Here is a 25,635-nt window from a genome sequence, read left to right on the forward strand (position 1 = left end):
GCCACCTGCTGCCCTGGAGGGGGAGAGCAGCAGGGGAGGTCAGGTCTAAGGCTTGACTCTAGGGACCCCAGGGAGGGGGCTGGCATGGCAAATCAGGAAGACTGGAAACCTGGGCCCTTAGCATGGGACCAGGGACCACCTGTAGCTTGGGGAAAACATCACAGTTCCTCACCGTGACCTTCAGGGCCTGTCTCCCTCCCAGCTGCACCTGTGTGTCCTTCCCTTGCCCAGGAAACTCCAGGTAGCCCCTCAAAACGCCTGTCTCTTTGCATATTGATTCTTCTTCCAAAAATCTCAAAGGATAATTTTGTTTTAGCTCTTGCCTGGCAGCAGGGTCGAGGTCTGCATAGTCATTGCCGTGTTGCCAGAGCCCACAGCACTGGCACATAGTAGGAGATTAAGAAATATTTCCTGGGTGTAAGAGTGGGAGATACGAGTCACTGACTCCAGGATAGTCATGGGGAGCTGATGTCTCCCATTCGCCTCCCAGGTCTGGCCTCCTGTCACCTTCCCCAGGCTCTCTGCCTGAGGCCACCTCCACCGCTGCCTTTCTGGGTGACTTGCCTTTGTCCTTATGGCAGTGTTCAGCCAACAGGAGATGCTGACCACTCAACAGAGGGTGTGGGGAGCAGGGAGAGGCTGGAGTGTGCACCCGGGCTCCTGCTCCTACTGCCCTGTTTGGGCCACATCGCTATTTCCTGCCCTAGAAAATCTGACAGTTATCCATCAAAATGTATGCTTGCTTGCCTGTTCTTGCCATAGATTCATCAAGAAATTCAGGGAAAGCTTCTCCTCTGTGGGAGTAGAGGAGCTTTATCTGGTCGACACCTCTCAGAGAACAGAACTAGACAGAAGGAGAAGGTTTCAGTTCCTTTAGGGCAGAATCGATATTTCTTATTTCTGGGTCACCAGCTCTCTTCTGAATGCCAATGGCATTCACCTGCTCTTGAGGAACTCACGAGGCGGATCCATTCTATTAAGAAAACACTTGCCAAGGCTGGACTCACTGAAAAATAGAGTCGAGTTTTGCTGGTGCAGAGTGAGGACCTCGCCTCACTTGATTGACCTCTTGTCTTGAGTAGAAATCGAGCCTCAAGCAGGTGTTCACGTGGGTGCTCCACTTCCAAGGTCCACGCTCCTGGGATTGGAACATGCTCAGAAAACAGAGACCCTGGCTTATTCCTGCCTTACAGCTGGAACCACAGAGGCCCAGAAAGGTGAAGAGGCTTGGTGCAAGGGGCTGTGGAGGAGCCCGGCTCTGATCTCAGGACTCCACGACCTCCTCGTGTGCTACTGCTCTCCTCTGAGTCTCAGTCTGCTGATCTTTGCAATGGATGGAATCTGGGTTGATTTAGGAACATCATCCCTGCACCCAGCTGCCTCCAAAGTGGGTTGGGGACCCCTGCCACAGTCACTAGTGGTTGGAGGAAGATGTACCAGGTGTTCCAGAACAGTCCAGAGCCTGCCTGGGCCTCTTCCACAGGGTGGCTCAAGGCAGGCCAGCTAGTCCCAGGGACACTCATTTGCTCCCTCTTGCCTGCCCTTGACAGGGCCAGCTCAGCTGCAGTGGGAAGGAAGTGAAGGCCAGCACCTGTGGGAAAACTCACTTGCCAACCACATGGCCAACAGGCAGCAGGGCCAGGGCCTGGTGAGCCCTGCCAGTTGGCGCAGCAGCTGCTCAGGGCTGGGGTCAGTTGGGGCCTCCTCCTCTTGTACCTGAGGCCCGTTTGTCCTGCATTTGTCCCACATTTGTCCCCTCTCTTTTCTTCCTGCTGCCTCGCTCTTGCTCAGCTGGCAGCCCCTCTCTCTAGGCTGCGAGTCGCACTCCAGGACAGCCTCCCTGACTTCCTAATGTCCTTCTCAGTTCTGATCCCATGGTAGCTCCTGTTGTGTGACTCACTGGTTTGCTCAGGCCTGTTCCTATCCCCGTGGCTGCAGTGTGCTGGATGTTTTTCTGGTGCTTTAGCTTGGATCTTAAATGCCCCCAAGCCCCGTGTGTTGAGCTTGTGGCACTGTTGGGAGGTAGTGGAATCTTCAGGAAGTGGGGCCCCGTGGAAGAGGTTAGGTCATTGGGGGCATGCCCTTGAAGGGGTTGTTGGGACCCTGTCCCCTTTCTCTTTCTCTCTTTTGCTTCCAGGTCTCCATGAGGTGAACAGGCCTCTCTGCCATGATGTACTGTGCCAGCACAGCCCAAGGAACCGTGGACTGAAACCTCTGGAACAGAGGGCTATAATAAATCTGGTTTTTATGTCAATACACTAAACAGTAATCTGGGCCATGCATGGTGCAAATAAGGAGATGATCAAAGTATGAGTTCACGAATCCCACAGATTATTGACATACAGAGAAAAATTTTCTCAGATTCACAAAGTTTTTAGAGGGGGAGAGTAGAAAGAACAAGCCACCCAGGGAAGATGTTTGGCAGACCAGGTAGAACAAGCTCGCAGTGGATGAATTCCAGAATTATTAAAATCCGATTGCTTGGACAGAATGGAGGTCTCTGTGGGAAGTAGAGTCTAACCACTTCTTGGGAGTGGTTCTTGGGGGAAACTGGCTTGAGCACCATGGGAGAGATCCTGGAGGGCACATGAGGTGCCTCCTTGCTAGAAGGCAGAACCTATCTTGGAGGCTGAGGCTGCCAGGTCCTGACGCTGATGGGGCATTGCCAGGTCACAGCCCCGGTCCTCAGAGCATTGTGCAACTCTTGTGTTTATAGGTACTTTTGTTGCCAAAAGTGCAGTTCTTGTCCCTGATGCCAATTCAATAATGAGGACACAGTTTTGAGAAAAAGGAAAAAGAAGTTGTATTGTTTTGCTAGCAAATGAGAGTCACAGGACTGTCATTCTGCCTATCATGGGGAACAGGGTGAGTCAACAGGTGAGTCAAAGCCTCCATCCATGTATTCTTTGTCCAGAGTTGTAATTCACCTGCTAATTTGGGATATAGTCATTTCTGAAGTCTTCCGGTGCCATCCCCAAGTCTGAATTCCTCCGTTCCTGTGTTGGAAGTGGACTCGAGGACAGACAACTCTGCCTAGGAATGGGCAGAAAAGGTCAAACTGTTTCTCCAAGATTAGGGAGGGGGAGGGAGAAAGGAAGAGAAAGGAACAAGGGCATTTTAAAAATAAGTCTTGGTGGCAGAGCAGCAAGGGCTACATTCAAGGCATAAAGTGGACCACTGTTATAAGCCGAGGTCAGTAACTCACATATGGAGGTCTAACAAGCTTACGGTGACATTCACAAAGGGAGGGGAAAGGGAACTTACTCCAAGTTCTCACAGATGAGGTCTGATCAAAGGCTGCACTCTTCAAGGAGGGGGATACACGGAAACAAAATACCATCTAACCAACTGTGTAAGGGTTGGGGTCATTGCAAAGCTCCAGAGCACTATGGCATATTTCATTACTTCAAAGATCATATTCACATGTATGAATACTACATTGTTTTTGTTACTAAACAAACCAAACTAAACAAAAACAAAGCCCAGTCAAACTGACCTCATGCAGCCTCTTACATCTGGAGACGGTGCCACATTTGTCCAGGGCCACATCAACATGGCAGGTCTCCTCCAGAGTGACCATAGAGAGTCCCAGTCTTCCCATCTTCCTAAGTCAGCAGGTTTGGACCATGGATCCATGGGCTGAGTTTGGACCTCCCAGTGGTGCTAGGAAGTGGATGCTCGGCCACCATGCTGATTAGTAGTCAAGCCCATGTGGCCATCTTGGAACCTGCTGTTCTTGCCTTCCTGGGAGTTTTCTCCAGCTGTATGTGTGTTCCGAGGACACGTGTTCCAGGAAAGGAAGGGGGAGGAGAGGGCAGAGGCCTGGCCCTGTTCCAGCTTGAGGTCCCTTTGGCTGTCTCTTCTACCCCTGGAGCACATGACAATGTCTGAACCTGTGGTTGGAACCCAGGTCACCTCAGGTCCCCCTGAGGCTCAGGGCAATGTCTAGGCTGCATGGCCTGGCCCACATCTTTGGGGAGCCTTCTCAACTGGCTTCCTCCCTTTAAAGTTGCACACTCTTCTCAGCTTCCTCTTATTTTAAAGCATTTTGCTCAAGCCATCATCCATATCTGTTAGTCTGGTGCACAAGTTGAGACAGGCTGTCCTTGACCAGGGAGCAGGGCTGTCACCCATGGCCACCAGTGGCAACCCCTCCATTATGTCTGGGTTCTATTCACCCACCTCAGGTGTCCTCATGCCCTCCGGCATGGATATCTACAGGAACTGCCTCCTCCTGGCTATCTTCCTGAGATACAAATTAGGAATACAGAAAAGGAAAGGTAAACTGAGTCTCAAAAGAGGAGTGGCCAGGGGTCTTTGGAATGCAGGAAACATCCATGAACCTTTGAAATGCAAGATAAACAGTAGTGAACAATGCAACCTATGTCCTTAGCCCTTGCCCTTGACCTGTACCCTTGACCCTTGACCTTGCCTGCAAAAAGTAACATGAAGGCAATGCAGAGGTCAAAGAACAAACCAGCATGAAACTGCATTGCTCTGTCCTGGCTGCACCTCTAGTCCGGTTCCTGACTACTGTCCTCTATGAATACTAGCACCCATGCCAAGGGGTAGTTTTCTCTCCCTCTGGAGGTGGTCTGCATGCTCCCTTGAATGTGTATTTCTTACTTTACCCCAAAAGATGTCTCTCCCTGGACGTAGTCCACATTCTTTCTTGAATGCTTATCTGCTTTCCTAAGTAAATCTGCCAGTGGTGTGTGCTGAAATTCTTTTCCATCACATTCACCAAGGACCCCATTTGTCCTGCGTCCCAGATACTTCTCCACGCTGTCCTCCCAGGCTGCACTCTGGAGGATGTCTTCCTTCAAGCCTGACTCTAGAACCACTGCCTCTCTGGAGCCTTTGCTGTCTGCTCCTTCCCCTTCTGGGCACCCTGTTGGGGAACATACTTGATTTTTGTGCCCAGAAAGCAGCATGGTGCTATTTATTTGGATGCAGCATTCCCTGCTTCTCACACTCCCTGCAGGGTTGGTGGCCTCAGCTTTCCTTTGTCCCCTGTGCCTGGCAAGTGGCAAGAGCAGAGCTGGCATGCAAGTGTTTGTAGAATCTACATTGCATGGATTGAACTCTTTTGCCAACATGGTACCCCTTGCCGAGGGTGCAGGTTCAGGGCCAGTGCTGGCAAAGGGCTGCTCATATTAGGCAGCTCTGACTTCAGCCTGAGATGCTGTTCTCTCTTGCGTGGTGCCCCTAGTTCCAAGGTACTGAGTGCTGAGCATCCCCCCCGCATCATCTTTATCACTTTCTGTACCATGGTTTATTGAGCCCTCGCCTGTGCCCTGTACCATTGTTACTGAATCCAAGTCAGTTTACTTGCCATTTGAAGAGGGAAAAGGGACCCAGTGAATGGGAATGTTGTTGAGGCAATGAGAAAGGTCCATCTGGAATGCCAGCAAGGTGAGAAAATGGTGGCTGATGTCCCAAAGTGACTGTCTTCACTCAGCCTGGAGGTCAAGCTCCTTCTATCTTTATGCACAGGGGCAAGAAGTGGGTCCAAGAGAGAAAAAAAGTGATGACTAGAGACTCATGGACCCTTCTCCAGTAATCTGGAATGGGATGTTGCAAACCCTGGTGGTTGGTAATCTGTTGATCGTGATGCCCTCATAAATCCTGAAAATATCTTATTTATTCTTCTTTTGGTATCTTCAGCCTTGAAGGAGGAAGAGAAGATTAGGGCAGTTTTGGGGAAGCTAGCCTTGTCTTACCAGTTCAGACAGACATTTCTTAAATAACTAAGGTGTCTGTGCAGAGCTGAGCAGAAACAGTTGAGGTTAAGGTGGCCGAGGAGACAGGCATGATGTGGATGCAGAGATACCAGACTTGTCACTCTGTTTTAGTCACCTGGGACAGGCATGGGCCCAGGTGAAGAGTTGGTGTTTTTCACTGAAGCAGCCTCAGTCCCTTTAAGTAACCCAGGCGACCATCATCCTCAGAACCCACACACCAGGTGGGAGTTTTATAACGAGTTGCTCGGCTTGTGTGACCTCTGGTGGTATTTAGGTTTTCCCTTGGTTACACTGAGGCCATCTAATACGGTCACCCCTTCCTTCTTCACCACAGCACTGCTGTCCACAGACAGCCCAGAGCCTACTCAATTCAGATCTGAAGCTCACTGATGGCTTGACAGGACCACTGGTTAGAAACAGAAGCTGGGTCACTATAACTGTCGGGGTGGGATGTGGGACCAGGAGACCAAGAGGGGTGACTGCCAGGGAGGCAGTGACCTGCCCAGATGATCTTGGCCCAGACCAGGCCACCTGGAAACACACTCTCCTTCCAGGTGTGCTGTGGGTGGGCCTGTGGAGACTGGTTGGCTGAGAAGCCCCCCAACGGCTCTGGTCAATCGAATGATGGAGGAGTCCTGCCCCAGCTGAGGCCTGCACTGCGCACTCCTCAGACTCTTTTGAACCCTCCTAAGTGGCCCAGCCTGCCCTGGGATGGCCTCTGCCTGCAAGACAGGAAGAAGGCCCAAGGATCTGGAAGCCTGGGTGTGCTGTGTGCACCTGTGTGCCCATCAGAGTCTCCGGACACCTCATCAAAGTCCAGGGACACCAAGTGGCCCCATTCCCACCAAATCTATCACTGCCAAGAGGCCACGCCATCCCAGACCTTTCCATGATCCCTCCAGGTTACCAAGCAAGTCAGGGAGGAGCATGGGGAGTGGAGGCAGGGCCTGGCCCTGGGTCCTGACGGGACACCAGTGCACTCTGGGCGTCTGCACAACCCACTCCCCACTCTGCCTCAGCTTCCTACTGCAAGATGAGGGATGGAGACAGCGGTCCTGCTGAGACCCCTTGTGTCACTCCCAAAGGAAAAGGGGGCAGGAAAACACGTTCCGGAGAGCCTCCTTTCTGTTCCCCCAAACCTAGCCAAGTTCAGGGGACAATGAGAGCAAGCCTGGGTCGGAAGTCCAGGTCCGCCTCGTCTTGAAGGACCCTGGCTTTCCCTCACAGTCGGGGGGGTCTCTCGACAGCTGCTCTCTGGCACGTTCGCCAGGACAGTCGCGCCTTGGCTGCTGGTCAGATAAGCTAACTAAGCAAGCGGGTGCTGATGACGTCACTGCTTCTGCACCTAAAACCTCCCTCAGTGGGGGCAGATGAGGGACTGAGGGCACCGTGAAGGGCACATGTCACTTGTCCAGCCGGCCACCACTGGACCAAATGTCGTGAGGGAGAGGAAGCACTGCTTGGTGAAGCTCCTTCAGGATGGGGGCCCAGGATGCACTCTGTTCAGCTGTCACTGCGAACTCCTCCTGGAGCAAGCAGTCACTGGGCACTGATGAACTTCCCCCATCAATCACTTGTCTTGCACGCTGTCTCTGGGCACTTTCTTTGGCCTGTCTACTACCTACCCTGCTGGCCTGGCAGAGCCGGGCTGTGGTCGTGACACTATCCCCCATCCCTGTGTACATGTGCTGTTCATCTCGACCCCTCAGGGAAAGGGAAGACAGTGGGCATGGGGACCAAGAAAGTTGGGGAACGGTGGTGCGTGACCCACGTCAACGGCAAGAGACCCCCGTGAACAGAAATGCTCATGAAATTTTTAAAGGTTCAAATCCCACAAGGTGGCGGCCGACGTCTGAGACAGGCGCTGTACACGGACGGAGGCAGTGGGGGGCTTTATTGGTGTTCACGGGGGATCACATTGTATCTGGGGCTTCGCAGGGCGTGAGAGTGAGCAGAACATCTTCCTTCACGGTTTCTTTGCTACAGAAGTTGTACCTGGGGAGAACAATGAATGCCTGTTCAATGTTGGGGTGTCCTTGGGGAAGCCACAGGGACCTAGGTTGTGCAGCAAAGGCTGCTGCTGGTCACAGTTCAGAGGGAGGAGCGAGGTGCGTGGGCTGTGAGTCTGAGAGGCCCACCAGGCCCGGGACAGGGTTGGCTGGAAGGGCCCTGCGGCGGGTCCTGAGTGTCAGGACGGAGGCTCCTGGGGTGGCACCCCGCCCTCCTCTCACTCTCCCAGGTTCTTGTCCGGCCTCTGTGAGTGGAGCTGCTGGGTGTCAAGGTGACACTTCACTCCAGGGACCCATCTGAACATGAGAGTAGCCATGAACTGCCATATTCTCTTAGCTAAATGATTCCTGTGTGTGAACTTCACCTTCACCACACGTGCAAAGAGGTGCTATTATTAGTTCTGCTTTACAGAAGAGGAAACTGAGGCACGGAGAGCTCTTGGTAAGAGGAAGAACCAAGATACAAATACAGGCCCACCTGAGGCCACAGTCCTAATTTGCATGGCAGGTCATGTGTCAAACCTCCCTGGACCTTGGCCGGGTTTTCCCCTGCCCCCCAGGCCCCTTCCACCTCCTAGCTCAGATGCAGGCTTGTTACTTGATGATGTCTCCTCTGCAGAAGAGGGATCCCTCTCACGGTGTTCGAGAATCCCCTGCAACAGTGCACTCCCCGTGACAGTAATGCAAACATGAGTGGTTACTGTCATAGTTGCTCAAGGACAAGGGTCTCTCTGTGGCCTCACCACCTTGAGCTTTGAAGCTTTGTCCCACTTCCTCTCCCGTCTTCCTGACACCCTGCCATGTGCTCCTTTGAATCTGTTTTTCCTAGAAGCCCTAACCTGGCTTGCCCTGCACCCTGAGCCCTGTTGTCAGGGCCTGGCGCCTCCTGCCCTGTGGCCTGTCCCTGCTCCCAGCTCCTGCCCTTCTCTCCCTCCCCCTATATCGCCCCAGCCTCCGTGGGTCCCTCCTCCCACCACAGCCTCCTTGGAGCCCTCTGCTCTCCTGGGCTTCTCTTTGGGCCCCTTGTGGTGAGTCCCAGGACCTTCCACGTGCCCTTTAGGTCTGGATTTCCTCCACAGCTGACCTGTAAGCTCCTGAGAGCAGGCCCCGGCCTAGCGGCCCCTCCTATCTGCTAGGCTAGGCGAGGTGCTGAATGACGTCATTACAGAGGCCCATCGACAATGGGTACTTAAAAAGGTGGCTGGAGAAGCAAAGGAGGTGAGGACGACTCTTCTCTTTTGGTCTCCTGACCCTGGAGGGAATTCTAGTCTGCAGGTCCCTGGGAAGCTCTGAGAACCCTCTCCAGGTGGCTAAAACATCTGAGCAGGGAACTGAGACCCAATTCTCAATTTTCTTTAGCTTAGCTTTGCAATTATTAGTGCTATTTAAGAAAACATGACTTGTTATGTTCATAACACCAAATAATCTGAGTAACTTGACTACTTGAGATTCTTTTAATCCCCAAGGTAGTTGGTGACGTTCGAAGCTGTTGCTGACTTTTTTATACTTTAAAAACCTGGTGTCTGACACCTGGGCTTCTCCAAAGATTCTCTCCGGGTCCACTGGGCTCAGCCATGGGGGCTCAGGTGGCAGCCCATGGGTTCAGGGCCTCAGGGGTGGACTCAGCTACAGCTGTTTAGCTATAGAAAGTTTATAAGGCCTTGGGCTTTCCTTAGAAACCCGGAAGCTGCCGTGCCCTGCTGCTTGGTCTCGTATTTCTTACCTGTGAGAAATTTCCTGAATGCACCTCTCATTTTCAAGATCCTAATGATGCTCCCTTCTTCTGAGGTACCACATAGTCCGAGGATGCAGACCACAGGACACACCCACAGGACCCTGGAGCTGACTTTAGGGCTGTGTCCTCCAGTGGGGCCTAGAGGGGAGCCCTGGGCTGGGCCTGCTACCTGAGGAGGGGGCTCCCAGCCAGGCCTGGCCACCTCCATGCTATGCTCTAGCTGAGAGGGAACCTGGTTCTGCTGGCAGGAAGCAGGAAGAACCTCAGAGGGTCTTCCATCTTGATGACCATGTGTCTACCCAGGGCCAATCTGCCAACCCTCCCTTCCCATCTGGGAGAGTTCCTAGGACTCTGTCTTCAGCAGCCCCCTCTACCTTCCCAGCTTGAAGACCACGACTGAGAGTTCAGGTCCCCTTCCCACAAAGCCATACCAGGATTGTCCAGCCGGCCAGACGTGGGGTCAAGCTTTTCTCTGCCCCCTCAGGTCGCTGTCCCCATCGCTCACCAACTGCCTTCTCTTTCTGCTGTAGGCCCTGTGCCTCTGCAGGCACCCAGCAAGGGGGCTGCTGGTCAGACACACCCCTCAAGTCTTACCAACTCAGTGCTCTCCTGTCTGAGCTCAAAACTTTCTACTCTCTTTTCTTAACTGATTTCTTTCTCCATCTTCTGTCCTGAAATGTCACACGTCCTCCCCTCTTCAAAATATAGCTGCTCTCCAGCAGCTCTCACTTAGAACCTTTTCCCCTTTAGAAATGAGTTCCTTGTTTTACTTTCTTATTTTTCCATGAAGGCTGGATCCTGCCTGCCGTATTGCCACGGGTAGTGCAAAGAACACCTGTAAAGTGCACCCAATAGGATGTGGGGAGAAAGGTACATGCATATGTTGCTGGTGGGACCGCATATTGGTGCAGCCACTCCGGAAAGCAGTATGGAGATTCCTCAGAAAACTTGGAATGGAACCACCATTTGACCCAGTTATTCCATTCCTTGGCATATACCCAAAGGACTTAAAATTGGCATACTAGTGACACAGTCACATCTATGTTTATAGCAACTCACTTCACAATAGCTAAACTATGGAAGCAACCTAGGTGCCCTTACAATAGATGAATGAATAAAGAAAATGTGGTACATACATGCAATGGAATATTACTCAACCATAAAGAAGAATGAAATGATGGCATTTGCCTGTAAATAGATGGAGGCTATCATGCTAAATGAAATAAGCCAATCCCCAAAACCCAAAGGCCAAATATTCTCTCTGATATGCAGATGTTGGATCACAATAGGTGGGGGTGGGGGGGTGGTGATTCACCAGATTGGACAAGAAGTGGGTGAAGGGAGAGGGGGATGGGAATGTGAAAGATAGTAGAATAAATTGAACGTAACTTTCCTTTGTTCCTATATGAATATACAACCAGTGTAACTCCACATCATGTACAACTACAAGAATGGGGAGTTACACTCCATGTATGTATATATTATATATTATATGTCAAAATACATTCTACGGTCATGTATAACTAAAATTTAAAAAAAAAAGTCTCCTGCTCTTGGTGGCTGTTGTTTGCTGGGGAGAAAGTGCTGCAGATGGGCAGATTTTCTTGGCTTTTCTGTCCTGACCACTTTGACTTTCTGGGGGTGAGTTTCCATCACAGACATGAACCCCGGCACACCGGAGACCCAGCCAGCAAAGGTACATACACTGACGTCTCCTCTCCCTTTTGAACGGTGATCTTGGCTGCGCCCACTCTGGGAAAGGTCGGGTTCACCACGTGGTTATTCCAAAGAAACTTGACTTTCTCGATCGTTCCGACATCAAGCTCCGCATCGAACTCCTTGGAGTGGGTAGAACCTGGCACGATGATCCCCCTTGAAACAGAGAAGTAGAAACTGTTCACAGAAGTGCACACTAACGGCCAGGGACCGCCATGCCGTTCTCATCTATGTTAGGTTGATCACTGTCTTTGGGAATAAGAGTGATCAAATTATGTTATGTGCATGTATGAATATTGCATAATGCAGCCCACTATTATGTATAATCATAATTCACCAATAAACAAAAAATAGCAGTCTTCTTCCAAATTAATTTACAAATAAAGGGTGGAGAGATGCAAAAGCTGACTGTCTGCCAGAAGCCCCAAACCATCGCTTAAAGATTGTTTTTCAAACTCAGGTTAATTTCTCCTCAAAACTTTCCTCTAGAAAATGATTTAATTTTTTCATATTATTTTTTCTGGAAGAATTATTTGTATAGTAATAAATTAGCCAGATCTCTGGGGTTATGTTCAATTTATTATTTTTAAAATTTAACCTATTGAGAAAGAAAGAACTAAACGACTGGTTTAGAGAAAATAAACATTATTAACAGAAGTCTGAGATTAACATCGGTATGTAAATGATTGAAGCCTATCAATACAGAACGAGATGACAGTGTTTGGGGGCATGGCTTGAAGTCCGTGACCACAGGATGAGACAAGGCATTATGCAGGGTTACCTGAAGACGTCATACTGGCGGGTGTTTCCCTTATTTCCAAACAAAGCCACTTTGACCTCACCAGTGACCGTTCTTCCGGACAGTGTTACAGAAACCCCGTATCTCCAGCCTGCACAGAGCATGAAAGGGTTTGACTTATTCACACACAAAAAGTGACCCAAATCCCAGATCTTGCCCCGATCCTTCGAGGTATTAAAACCTGAGCAAGTCTACTTATTAATGCACACCTCAAACTAGGCCTGAAAGAGGGTACCTACCCCGTAGTAGCGACCCCCTCTAGACCTGTCCTGCCAGTGAGGTGGCCACTAGCCATGGGTAGCTGCTTCCACTTAAATTCAAATAAAATTAAATTTTTAGCTCCTGAGTTTCACTGGCTGCATCTCAGGAGCTAAGGTGCCAGGCGGGTGAATGTCTTCTGGGTTCCGTGGGGCAGAACATGCCCATCACTGCAGAGAGTCCTGCGGGACAGCTCCACTCCAGAGTGGCAGTGGTGGGGGTTAAGGTGGGAAAGGAACGAGGGTCCAAGCCAAATGTGGGAAGGTGGCTCAGGGGTGCAGCCTGCGGAACCTGGGGGCCAGGCCTCTCTTGTCTCTGCATGCTCCAGGCCCCAGGAAGCCGCCAGCACTGGGCGGGGGCCCAGAGTGCCAGTGTGCACACACCTGCACACACAGATGCCTACACAGGACCTAAGCAGCCACACCCACACAGGCAGGTAAACACACACTCAACACACACATATGAATTTAAACACACTCCACACACAGCAATACACCACACACGCACGTGCACACCCCCTACGTGAACACACATACGCACGTGAATACACAGAGACACACCTCTGCCTAGCTCCTTTGCATCTTTTGTGTCCTCAGAGACACTGCCCCGCCCTCACCTCTGACTCGGCTAGCTCCCGTGTCCCCTCATGCTAGGGCAGCAACCCAGCAAGCCCAGCAACACTGGAGTTGCTCAGCTTTCAGCTTTGATGAGTTAGAAATTTTGAGTGGCAGACCGTGCTCATCCCTCCATCCCAGCGTCCGGTGGCCCATATCTGTGACCCATAAATAAACCCACACATCTCATGCCACAGTTGAGTCTCCTAGGGGATAGTTTGGACGCTTCCTTTTATAAGATATTCAAGATATGCCACAGATAGTTCGACTTAGAGGCAACCCTTCATTTGTAACAGAAACTGCACTTTCTTGACCTGGGTGAGCAGTCAAGCGCAACTTACGTGCAAAATTCTTGGCATCGCCTGTGTTCAAGAAGAATTTCTGCTGCTCTGCACTCGTCTTGCCAGCAAATCTATCAGCATAGTGACCCATCTGCGGGCACCCTTGATCTGGGCAGGGGAAGCACTTGTTCTATTGTGAGGAGACAGAATTCATTGTCTTAGGACCAGGCCAGCTGGAACAGTGACACTCGGTCTCTCGAGAGCCCCCGTCCTCATTCGTAACAGGATTTGGGGAGCTTCACGAAGCACCGAGGCCTGGGCCCAGGCCCCAGCAACCACTTTCTGTAGAGCAGCATGCTGGTGAGCAATCAGCAGCTGGTTTCCTAGACAAAAAGGCCCGACTGTAGCATTTACAGGTTTCAGAGGTGTAAAACCCCGGCCTGGTCAATTTCAGGCTGCCAGCGCGAGGACAGGAAGTTGGGAAGGGAGGCTCACACCGGCTCTGGGGAGTCAGACTGTGGCCGCCTGGCCCGTGGAACCCAGCACTGCCTGTCCTTCCTGCTGGTGGGCGGCTCCTCTCTCTCAGGGTCCTCGACGCTTCCTCTGCCTCATTGGGAATGGGCGCCCCTCTTCTTTCTCATCTGTCATCTGGCAAGCCAGGTTCCAAAGTGGCCTCCTGCTGGAGCCTTCCGAGACCACGTGGACCAGGCCGCTCTTCTCTCTCATTGCCAGGGAGAGGAGTCTTCCTCTCCTGCATGACTCATCTGCTCTAGAATTTTCGCTACTTCCTGCCTAGAGTCTTTTTGCCTCTCCTCCACCCCTCAGGACCATGAACTTGGAGGGGAAAGGCAAGCACGCAGTGAGAAGTCCCACGAGTCATAAACAAAGCCAGTGCCCAGGTCACAGGAGAACAGCTTACAGACTCGAAGGCCTTGTAGGACATGCACGGGTACGCGGTGAACCCATTGGGGCTGAGGATGCTGTCCAAGTAATACTTGTAGCTTCGCAGGTGATTGCAAGCCACAAAGTCCCGAGTTCCTGGGGAAATAAAGGAGGGAGTCTGCACAGGTGGATGGGGCGGGCTGTGACAGATTCTAGGATGCCCTTGCCACGTGGAATGGCTCCAAAGTAGGGTCACAGTTTCAGAAACTTAAGTTCCAAATCCAGTCACACAATGGCAATGCACATGCAGAGGGTACGTGGGTGACTGGGCAACGCTCTGATTGCTTTATGTTCATTGTCCCTGGAAACTCACCTTTCCTAGGAGGGTTCCCTCTTATCCCTGTTACAGAAATAGCTACAGATTACAACCTTCCATCCACAGGGCTGTGCGTGAAACCCTAATGAAACCCAAGCCCATCTGGTCCATGAGCCTGTCCCTCTAACTTCTGTGCCCTTCTGGGTCCCAGGATCAGGTATGTCTGCAAGACACATCCAGCTGTGATGTGACCTCCCAGAAGGGACAAGACCAGCACAAAGTCATTTCCACTCTTTGCTTATACAAATAAAAAGGAGGGTTGGGTGGCTTTGGGTGACTTTATCTACACATCCTCTTCACACCCTCTGGCTCCCTGTGACTCAGGTCAAGTGACACATGTCACAGCACACCTTCTAGGCCTGGTCTGCACTTGCTTGGCTATTACTGATGGAGAATCTGGCCGCTCTTTTCCATGGAAACCCTCCTACGTCCTCATCTTAATATCTGCTTTGAGGGCATCCAATCCATTTTGAGCAGATTCAGTAGGAATCTCTCTTCAATGGATGCCCTCATTCCAGGTGTGCTTAGTCAGGGAGAAGAGATCATCTCCAGCCTCCTGCTGTGACTGCTTCTCTTCCTACTCAACCTAAGTGAGCAACGAGCTTCATGGCGCTAAGGGCTTCATCATGGAAGCCACGGAGAGATTCTCTCAAGGCTACAATGTGGAAGTTGGATAAGTTTGAACCATATCACTAAGTCCCAAGGCAGAGTTTGCAGGAAAATTCTCTTAGGTGTAGAAAGGATGTTTACTTTTATGACATTTCCTTTTTATGTTAGGCAGCTACCTGTAGATTTTCTCTTTCTCTCTTCCTTCCTTCCTTCCTTCCTTCCTTCCTTCCTTCCTTCCTTCCTTCCTTCCTTCCTTCCTTCCTTCCTTCCTTCCTTCCTTTCCTTTTCTCTCTCTCTTTCCTCTCTCTCTCTCTCTCTCTCTCTCCCCCCCCCCTCCCCTCTCTCTCTCCTTTCTTTCTTTTTGGTACAGGGGATTGAATTCAGAGGCAGTTAACCACAGAGCCACACCCCCAGCCCTTTTTTGTACTTTATTTTGAGACAGGGTCTCACTGAGTTGCCCCAGGCCTTCCTACATTGCTGAGGTTGGCTTCGAACTCACGATTCTCCTGCCTCGCCCTCCCTAGTCGCTGGGATTACAGGCAAACGGAAGCTACAACTTCCACCAGCAGTTTTGTGATTCTCGTTGCGCGTGCATTCTGGGTCACCTGTGACAACGTTTTAAGGAAATAGAAACAGCAGAGCTCTCCATGTCACAGAAATCCAGAAAGGGGGATTGTGCGTTTTTAAAAGAAGAGGTGTTTTCATCACTTCCATCTTCAATGGCAGGTGCTGCTCACCCCAGGGAGGGGACGTCCTCCCCAACACCACCCCACCCACGTCCCCTGCAGGGTGTTACCTGACCAGATGCCGTCGAGGTCCACAATCTGTGACAAGGCGTTCTTCTTGCATCCTGGCATGTTTTCTCCTCCATTGGGGAAGAAGTCAAGGTGACCCATCATTTGGTTTGTTCCAAAACCTGCAATGTTAGGAACAGCAACAAGCCTCTGGTAAAGTGGGGCTCTGGGGGCCCAGACACAGTCACACAGTCTCACAGTCCGGCAGGAGCACTGAAGGACTCACCCAGAAATGGGATCAAGGGTGCTGCATCCGTGTGAATCACATCTACAAAGACAGCATCCGAAGGGTCGAGCCGAACCTCCTCAGGAGTGCCCTCGAAACTTGCTTCCACAGGATCTAGTCCTGAAAGAGATGGCAGCAGTGGAGAACAACAGCCCTGACTGTTGGCTCCAGAAGGACAGAGGTGTACAGTTGCCTAGGCTGCACACTGTCCAACTCAAAGGGCAGCACATTTTGGGTTGGTGCAGTGTAGTGACCCTGAGTTTTGAATATGGGGACATAAAGTTGCAATGTCGCTCATTACAAGAGAATTCTGGTGGCTGGTGTAGAGGAGTGCAGATGCATAAAGAAATTTAGACTTTGTTTGAACAAGAATTCTTGAGCTAGGTTGCCTTGTTCTAAATTCCTACTTTTGGGCAAGTATACTTTTTGAACAGAATACTCAATCTTTTGTTGTGAAGTTGACCCATTTTATAAAATGAAGGTAATATGGCATCTATTTTATGTAGTTGTTATAGATTATGTAAATTAGTGTGTAGCATTTAGCACAGTACCTGGCTTATAGTCATGAGTGTGTAAATAAAATATTAGTTATTATTATTTCCTTTTGACTGTATTTCCTTCTGGCAGGGATACTGGATTTGTTAGTAGTGTTTTGAAGGTTCGGTCAGAGCAGGTGAAAAGGTACGTACATGAACATCATCATCTACTGAAAAGGCATATTTCTTATAAAGGTGGGGTTTCCTGGGCCCTTTGCTTCAGTTCTGAGAATTAAATGTGAAAAGTAAAACACAGTATGCAGGATTAGGGATAATCAGGCACGAAATCTGTGCTTGCTAAAGTCATGATAATGGCACTAATATTATTATATGGTATAAACATAGTTTGTTGCTGCTGTAATTTAAGGATTTTCCTAGGTTTGAAGGATGCTTTGGCTGAGATTTTTTATCAGCAGAGAAAGTGGAAAACAATTTTTGGGTTCTACTCCACCCTGGACTCCAAAGAGAAGGGGGAAGGAGTGATCCTGTGTTCCCTTTAGAACTGTACATTGCTAATGCTGGAACTGCCTTCTTCTGCCTTTCCCCAGGTGTCCAGTGCTGCCAAATGACCCATATCACAAACTTGGACCCAGAGGAGGGGCCGGGGTGGAGGTGGAAGAAGCGACGGGGGGCAGGACCACCGCCGTCCTTGCTGCAGAGATGGCCTGAACTTCCTGGGGCTTCCTAAACACTCTGCGCAGGCTTACCCAGCCCTGCCATGCTGAAGGCCACACCCTCCTTCGGTGGCTCTAAGCTGGGCTGCAGGTTGTGACCACATTCTGTGGCTACTGAGGACCAGCCCTCGGTCCTCAACGGGGACCTTACCAGTAATCCTGCCCAGGCCTGGGGTCCTGCTCCCGGCCTCTCCAGCCACGTGGGCTCCCAGGCTGTGGCCGATGAGGTGGACTTGGGAAGGTGAGTAGCTGTAGTTCGTCTGGAGGGGGAGGTTGTACTTTCAGGTCCTTTTTGGGCTCTGGTTTTCCCAACATCCAACCTGATGGAGTCACCACTCTGGGGAATCCTGCCAGCCTCCCCCGCCCTTGGGATTGAGCCAGAGCTTTCCTGACTCCTCATCTGTTTTTTAGCCTCTTCTCTAACCAAACCCTTTGTTGGGTTTCTGGCCCTCAGACATCCCATCGCCTCACTTCTGGGCCTGGCTTGTCCCGTTGCTGCCCGTCCTCCTGCCCAGCTGCCCAGCCAACATCAAATAGCTCCAGCTCTGCGCTCGGGGGTCTCAGTACCCACCCCCATTCTGGGTTCCCTGTCCCACACGCTCCAAGAGCTCATGATGCGGCCACTGGAATCCTCCCTGCAGGCTCCTGGAGGGCCTGGGACCTCGTCCATTTGGTTACCTCCTTTCACACCCCTGACACAATCCTCCAAAAATCACGGACTCAACAAGCAAAGCAAACAAAGCTCTAGGGTGTTTGCACAAGCTGGCCTCGAGGATATTCACCGGGTGCCTCTTGTACGAACACCATGGTTTTTATTTCTGCTGGGGTGACAAGTAGCGAGAACCAATTGGTTCCTGTGCAGACTTGTTAGCTATGAGACAGAAATGATGGGACTCTGCCTTGCATAGAAAATGGTCATGAAGAATCACTGAGCTAACTTGAAGAATGAAAGACCTGAAGGCTTGGCTACAATGAAAGACCAGGATAGGAAGAAACAACTGGAATGACTGAGGCAGAAGAAATTTCCCAGAGCCAATAGGATCCAAATTCATAGGCCCACATGTCCGAACATGCCTTTGGTCCATTGGGTTCTCCCTGGTCATGCCGTGTTTTGTCCCAAATGGAGCCCACCTGTGTCATGGGTGGCCCTTGGTGCTGGTGGCCTGAACCCCAAAGACAACTCTTCTATTTATATGCTCTATGATTTTGGGGGGCAAACTGAAGCCTCTTTCTGGACCTCAGTTTCCTTCCCTGTAAACTGAAGATGATAATCAATCCCCCGCCTGCTAATTGTTCGAGTTACAACTTTCTTTCACTGGTGTGTCATTAAGTCAATAGTCAGAGTTCCTGAGGCAAAATCCTGAGAGACGCACCACTTCCTCGCGCCCCTCTGTGGTCTACGCGGTCAGAGACCAGCAGCCCTGCCCCTGCAGCTGACTTACCGCGAGGATGTGGAGCATCTGAGCCACCTGGGCGCCCACCACCCGGACGTTGTTGGCGGCCTGTGTGTAGGTGGTTTGGGAGCCGCTCTTCCAGTCCACGCAGACGCAGTTCACCTCCTCCACCTCGAACATGTTCTGGTGTTGGGGAGAGGCCAGGCGTTACCATGGGAACCCAGAAACCCTCCTAACCAGGCTCAGAAAGGGCCACTTTCTTGCTTCCTACATGGGCCACTGCCACTAACTAGAATGGTCAGAGATGCCACAGTCCAGCAGGAGCTACCCCTCAGGGTGGACTCGAGGAGAAGGGCACGTGGTTCCCTCTCCAGCTCACAGGTTGATCAAAAGCTGGGCACTTTCTGGTTTCTTCAGTCAAATTCAGGTAACATCAATCATGTGGGATAAAACAGTTGAAACCTTCAAAGAGTTCTGTTTTGTCGTTGTTGTTGTTTTGGGTACTGGGGATTTAACCCAGGGGTACTCAACCCCTGGGCTACATCCCCAGCCCTTATTTTTTATTTTGAGGTAAGGTCTCTAACTTTCTTAGGACCTCACTAAGTTTCTGAGGCTGGTCTTGAACTTGCAATCCTCCTGCCTCAGCCTCCCGAGTCCTGGGATTGCAGGTGTGTGCCACTGTACCTGGCCAAAGAGTCCTGTTTTAAATAAGAAAAACTCAAGGGCCATCTCCAGGGGCTGGTGTCTAAATTTCCTTGTGGATTTGAGGGGTCCTCTCGCCTCTTGGTGCCACCCCGGCCTGCTGGGCATCTCCCGACCTTTAAAGTGGGAGTGAGTCTTCACTCTGAATAGTCAAAGTGGCACAGCATTTCCTGGGGGGGAAACACTGCAGACTTTTAAAGAGAGAGAAGAAAAGAACTGCACTGATCAAAAGAGATCAAAGAATTCTGAGGGAAAAGCCGCCTGGACGTCAAAGGAGCCGATGTGTCCTCAGGAGTTCTGCCGGGCCATCCACGTGACCAGCTTAGCACTACACATTTAAAGTTCACGTGGAACTCTTTCACATGGACGTTACTAACATGTGATCGCGTGCGCAGAGACACTCGGAGATTTCTCTCAGGACTTTTACTTCTAAAGCGACCTGCGGAAGCTTTTAATAACCTGGACAACTGGGGGGATAAGCCATATTGAGAAGATGCTGATTAATGATAGGAGAGGTGCCAACAGTTAAGAGCTTGGCAAACCACACCAAATGCAGAGTGGTTAATTTGGGGGTTTGTGATCTTTCCTGTTGACACTATCAGTTGGCGTTGTAATTAATGTGTGTCTGGAAGGCAGACTGCTGGAGTGAATTCTTAGGTGACAGAAATATAGCTTGAATCTCAGCGTACACTTGAAGAGAAAGGAGGGGCATACACTGTGCGTGAGGGTATGTGCCTATGCACACGTGTGCACAGCTGTCCAGGTGTGCATTAGTGTCTGTATGTGTGTTCGTGTGTGTGGATCATGTCTATATGCTTCCTGTGCTGTACCCTGACCGGCAGATGCTCTATCACATGTCATTGTGGCTGTCTCTGTCCTGCCAATTTTGTCAATCTTAGGTCTCCGTATCTCAGATAGTTCCAGCAAGGCATCTCCGGCCCCGGGAGATGTGGGTGAGATTAGAAAACAAGAACCTAATTCCTCACTTGCAGAAATACAAAGTACCCCCAGTAAAACTGGAAGCGGAAAACACCCAACCTTGACTTAACCAGAAATGAGAGTGGGCCTATTTGTTCACGTGGCAAATGCCACTGCTTCCAGCCACAGAAGTTGTATGGGAACGCAGGGACTTTAATTTTGTGAAGAGAAGCATTTCGATTGCATAAGGAGAACTGGCGTGCACGGGCTTGCTGTCATCAGAATTGTCTCTTGCAGTTGGGTAAAATGAGTGGGAGAGTCGGTCAGGGGAAGGTGGCTGCAGGCAGGGTGGCTGTGGCAGGCAGAGCCGGCTCCTACCTTGCACATGTCTCCCACCCAGCTCTCGTCGCCCTTGTCTATGAAGCCATGGATGATGAACCGGGTCTTCCTGTCTGTTTGAAAATTAGATGCCTCGATGGTGGATGGATCAGAGAGTTGGAGAATCTGTGACAAAGACAGAGTCTTCACGGATCTGCAGTTCCACCCTGAGCCCACCCCTGCCCCATCTCTGCGTGCCTCCGTGCCCTGGCCCTCCACAGCGAGCACAGAGCCGCCTCTTCCAGGAAGCTCTCTTCCCCCAAGTCCTTTCCCCTGCCTCCATGGGATCTGGGTTGTGGCTTGCAGGCTTGCTGTCCCATGGATCTTGTTGGGTGACAGTAATTCCTTTGCTCAGCCCAACACCACATAACCAGCTGAAGAACCTGGCACCCATGAACCAGCCTTTCATCAAGCCACCATTTACAGAAGGCCTACTCTGAGTCACAAGGCCCAGGTGGGAGAAACAGGAGGGCCGGGTGGGGCAGGGTAGGGTGGAGGGACCAGACACAGAGATAAGGGACTCCTGATCCATGGGGCTGGGGGAGCTCCTCGCCCAGTCCCAGGGATGCCAGGCAGACCGAGGTCTCACCTGGAAGGTGTCTGGGTTTTCATTGGTGTAAAGCAGGAAGCGGGTGTTGATCTTCTCAGGGCTCCAGGGGAGAATTTTCAGGGGTCTGATTGCAGTTCCAGCCCAGGGCTCAGTATCAGAAAAGCACCCGAGGTCCTTATAGCAAACTTCTCTTCCTAAAGAGGAAGAACGAGTCTGCTTAAGGGTGAGCTCCTGAGGCCGGGCTCCCGCCGTGCCTCCTCTGCTCAGGGCAGCCTGCAGACAAGGATGCACTGCCTCGACTACCCCTCCTCTTCCCCGAGTGCTCACCAATGGACCTGGCCCAGTCCCCATGAAGTCCACAGGGATGCCAAGGGTGCCTTCACTTACAATCGCATCCAAGACTTTAATTTCTAAGTCTTCTCCCAAGCTCTTGTGATTTATCTATTTGACTGATGTGATAAGGGTACTGATGAGTCAATATGCTAATCCGGGCAGGGGTTTAATGATTTCCCTAAAGATTCTGGCCACAAGTACCCTTGGCATGAAGGCAGGCCAGGGGGCATGCTCTGAAGCAGGTCCCCCCACACTGCCCAGTCCTGGACGTTGTCACCCCTCCGTTCCTGGAACCTGCAGCCACCTGCAGCTGCTGAAGCCCAGCCAGGGCTGAGGGCTCAGGCTTGTGCTCCCCCCGTGGGGCAGGTGTGGTATCTCTTACCTCTGGCTGCTCCCAGCAGGAACAGTGTGGCTGTCCAGAAGACCAGCATCTGCAATGAATTCAAACATACTCAGTTTCACTGAGTGCTCAGGTCAGTGAGCAAAGACCCTCCAGCCTTCGCCTTGGCTCCACCTCTCAGCTGGTAGGGAGTCGCATGCAGAGGTGGCTTACCCTGGCTCAGAAGGCAGGCACTCCCTTCCTCCAGCTCCCCCGGGATGTGTTTTTATACTCCAGCCTTATCATTTGGACAAGAAACAGCGAGTGATGATAGCACATGCCTTGTGTACTTAATAATTTAATCTGTTCAAATACACAAAACAAGATTAGTGATGGCGGCCAGTCTTCTCTCAAGTCTGAGAAGATGGAAGAATACTTGATAAAAGGGGGAGGAAAGTCACCAACTTAGTGACTCTGCATCTATGCAAGGACTTGTGCATCCAGTGGGTCATGTTTTTCTACTTTCTATTTGATCACCAAGTAGTTTAGAAGCAGCAAACCCTAACAACAGGAGGGTGGTTGTTCTCCATAAGAATGGCTGGAAATGCCCTCACATAACTGAAAGCAAAGGTAAGTTCTAAGAAAATCTCTCTCTGTGCCCCCCCTTTCTCCCTCTCTGGCAGACTGGCAACACTTGGGCACAGGTTCTACTGGGAGAGATTTGTCAGCCCTCCCAATGGCCTTTGGCACAGTCTCCCCACACTACGGGTTACCTATTGCTATGCCAGGAACCAATCTGAAACATAATGGTTTCAAACAGCAATCATGGTAGTTTCTCACTATAATTTGAATAGTCAGGTTCAGGAGCCCCCAAAGCCAACACCACCAGTCCAATGTCACATCTGTTGAGTTTTCCCAGGTCCCGTAAAGACTGAACACCTGCAAGAAAGAGGCGGCCCCTGTGAGGCCATCACGCTTCACCCACAGATCTGCACATCTGTGTGCAGCCTGGCCAGTTCACACACAAGACAGATAAGCCTTCCCAGGGCAAACACTGTGGGTGCCCTCCTTGCCCCCAAGTTAAATATGCCTGTCAAATGTCACACCTCTGAATAACCCGAACACTGGGGTACAGGCCGAACACTGGGGAAAATGAATGTCTTTCCCCAGGGCAGCCACATCAGAGGCGCACCAAGCACAATCAGGACTCCAGACTCTTTATGTGAATTACCTAGTTTAAGTTCAACAGCAGCCACACCAGGTGGGTGCTATTATTGGTCTCCCTTTAAAGATGTGGAAATGGAGATGAGAAAGAAAGAAAGAAAGAAAGAAAGAAAGAAAGAAAGAAAGAAAGAAAGAAAGAAAGAAAGAAAGAGAAAGAAAAGAAGGAAGGAGGGAAGGAAGGAAGGAGGGAAGGAAGGAAGGAAGGAAGGAAGGAAGGAAGGAAGGAAGGAAGGAAGGAAGGAAGGAAGGAAGGGAGGAAGAAATTGCCTACAAAGTCACACAGGTAATGGGAGAAGGTGGGGTTTGGATCCAGGCTGCACAGAATGAAGTAAGGAGCTCTTGAACATTCTACAACTTGTTATGCTGAGCAAGTCCTCAACAAGATCTGTTGAGCCTCGCTCACACAGAGGAAGGGCGGTGCTTACGTAGAATAAGTCACAGTAGAAAACAGACTTCCCTTCAACTCAGCCAACTGAGCCATCTGGTTGGCCCATCTAGTGATCTGCTGGAGCTCTGGAAGTCAGTCCAGAGGTTGGGGAGGTGCTGGAGAACTGTAGATCGTGGTGAAGTCAAAGTCATTTGTGTTTTTCTTTGATATGACCTGCTTGACGCCGGAAGAGACTTGTGAGAGCCCAATGGTGGGTCAACAGGGAGGCCTGCCTGATTCCTGGACCCTTTTCCACTGCTTTCCTCTTCACCCTCTGGATGCGGCCATGCTGACCTCCATCCCAGGGACCAAGTCCTTTCCCACATTGGGGCTTCTGCATTTATAGTCTAAAACTCTGAACTCTAGACCTTCACTGGGCTGACTCCTCCCTGTCATTCAACAATTAGTTCACACCTCATTGAGTCAGTGGGGTCTTCACTCTTCTTAGATAAGGCCCTTCCGCCACAGCTACCCGCTGACCCCAGACCCCTGTTCCCAGTACCTTGTTTCCTTCGGGTCAATTAATCCATGTTATCATGATCTTCCTTATTTATCAGCTGAGTTATCAGCAGTGTGGCTTTCTCATTTAGAATGTACTACCAAGAGGACAGAGACTTCACCTGTTTGGGCCTCTGCTTTCCTCCCAACTTTTAGAACCCGGCACTGGTTATGAATTAATGAAAGGGAGAATTTACATGTGAACATTTTCTAGGCATTTTGCCTTGTCCTCAGAGTGAATGTCAGGGCTGGGAAATGAGAGGAAGCACCACTTTACCCCGTATTTTTATTAGTGCATTATAGTTGACATAATGGAAGAACTCATTGTTACTTATTCACATATGACATGATACAACAAAACAATTTGGAAAATTCCATTCCCCAGTATTTACTCTTTCCTTTCTCTCCTCCTTTCCATGGTCCCTCTCCTCTATTGGCTTCTCTTCAAGTTTCTTGAGACACTCCCCTAGCCCAACCCTTTCTTTTCGGGAACTTTCTGAATTTGGCTTATTTTGCTTAACATAATGGTCTCAAGATCCATTTCCTGCAAATGACATAATTCCATTCTTTGTTATGAGGTTACACGTGTGTATGAGTGCTGGGATCTGGGATTAAAAGACATGCCTTTGTGAAGTCTTGAACTTGGGCTGCTGTTGTATAAAACACTGCATCCTAGCATCTTAGGGTAGCAATGGTGAGACTGGTCAAAAGTCAGTAAGTAATCTAGCAGATCAAAAAAGGAGATGGAAAATTGACTTCCAAGATGTCCTTGAGAAAACCTAGCTCCACCTATCTCTGTCCTTCAGTTGCTCCATGTGCAAATGGGAAGGATAAAAGTACCAGCTTACAAGGTAGTGTCAGGATAAATGATTCAATGTGAATAAAACACTTAGAATAGTACCTGGCACACTTTGAGCATAAGGTGTGCATTGGCAGAAACACAAAATGTGGGGTTGGCAGCCAGTTACCTCCTATAAAGCCCCTTTTGAAGGAGCAGGCTGAACCACAGGAGCTAAAGAAATTGACTCTTTACACCCAATCCCAGGAAACAGAAATGTATCAAGTTAGAACCTTGTTAAAAATCACATGTAGTGACTTTTTAAAGTAGTGACTGGCCCATCTTTTCAAACTGATAGAAAGTTTCTTCCTGCCTTAAGGTAAGAAAAGATTTGCTTAAGGGTTCTAAAAATAAGAATTTTTCTAAATATTTACTGAATTCAGAGATAGGTAAATAATTTGAGTAAATAATTCATTTGAGAGGGTTTCCAAGATGGCATAATAGACAGGGTCACTTTCCTGGCTGCTCTGTGGCATGAAACCAAGAAAGCAGATAGGCAGCATCTCAACCAGATGGGTGGAAAAAAAGGGAGGGACTTTATTGGGATTTAATACTGGACATTCAACTCAGATTGGGGGCTCAGGAGGTTGGTTATAATAAAATAAGGAAGAAATCCCCAGCACCACTCCACTGCCACCATCTGATGCACCAGCCAGAGTGGTCCCTTCCCAAGCAAAACAGAAGGATAAGGGAATAAAAGAAACCTGCATTTTAGGAGGCCTGAGGCATGTCTGGGGATGGAGAGATCAGAGATCAAATACACTAACTACACTGAAAGGCATGCTGCACATTATCCTCGTG

General features: G+C 50.3%; 1 protein-coding gene across 1 annotated transcript; it reads right to left on the minus strand.

Moving 5' to 3' along the window:
• Positions 1-7,657: 7,657 nt before the first annotated feature.
• Positions 7,658-21,959, minus strand: LOC306659225 (inactive pancreatic lipase-related protein 1; the record flags this gene model as incomplete). The annotated part of the gene is made up of 12 exons (XM_079136644.1): positions 7,658-7,739; positions 11,193-11,360; positions 11,986-12,094; positions 13,217-13,346; positions 14,076-14,194; positions 15,820-15,939; positions 16,044-16,163; positions 17,405-17,513; positions 18,696-18,830; positions 20,646-20,771; positions 21,235-21,389; positions 21,911-21,959. 12 exons carry the CDS (start codon positions 21,957-21,959, stop codon positions 7,658-7,660), a joined length of 1,422 nt encoding a protein of 473 aa, XP_078992770.1.
• Between the last annotated feature and the right edge of the window lie 3,676 nt (positions 21,960-25,635).

Source organism: Sciurus vulgaris (assembly GCF_902686455.1).
Source record: "Sciurus vulgaris genome assembly, chromosome: 4".
Lineage (NCBI taxonomy): Eukaryota > Metazoa > Chordata > Mammalia > Rodentia > Sciuridae > Sciurus > Sciurus vulgaris.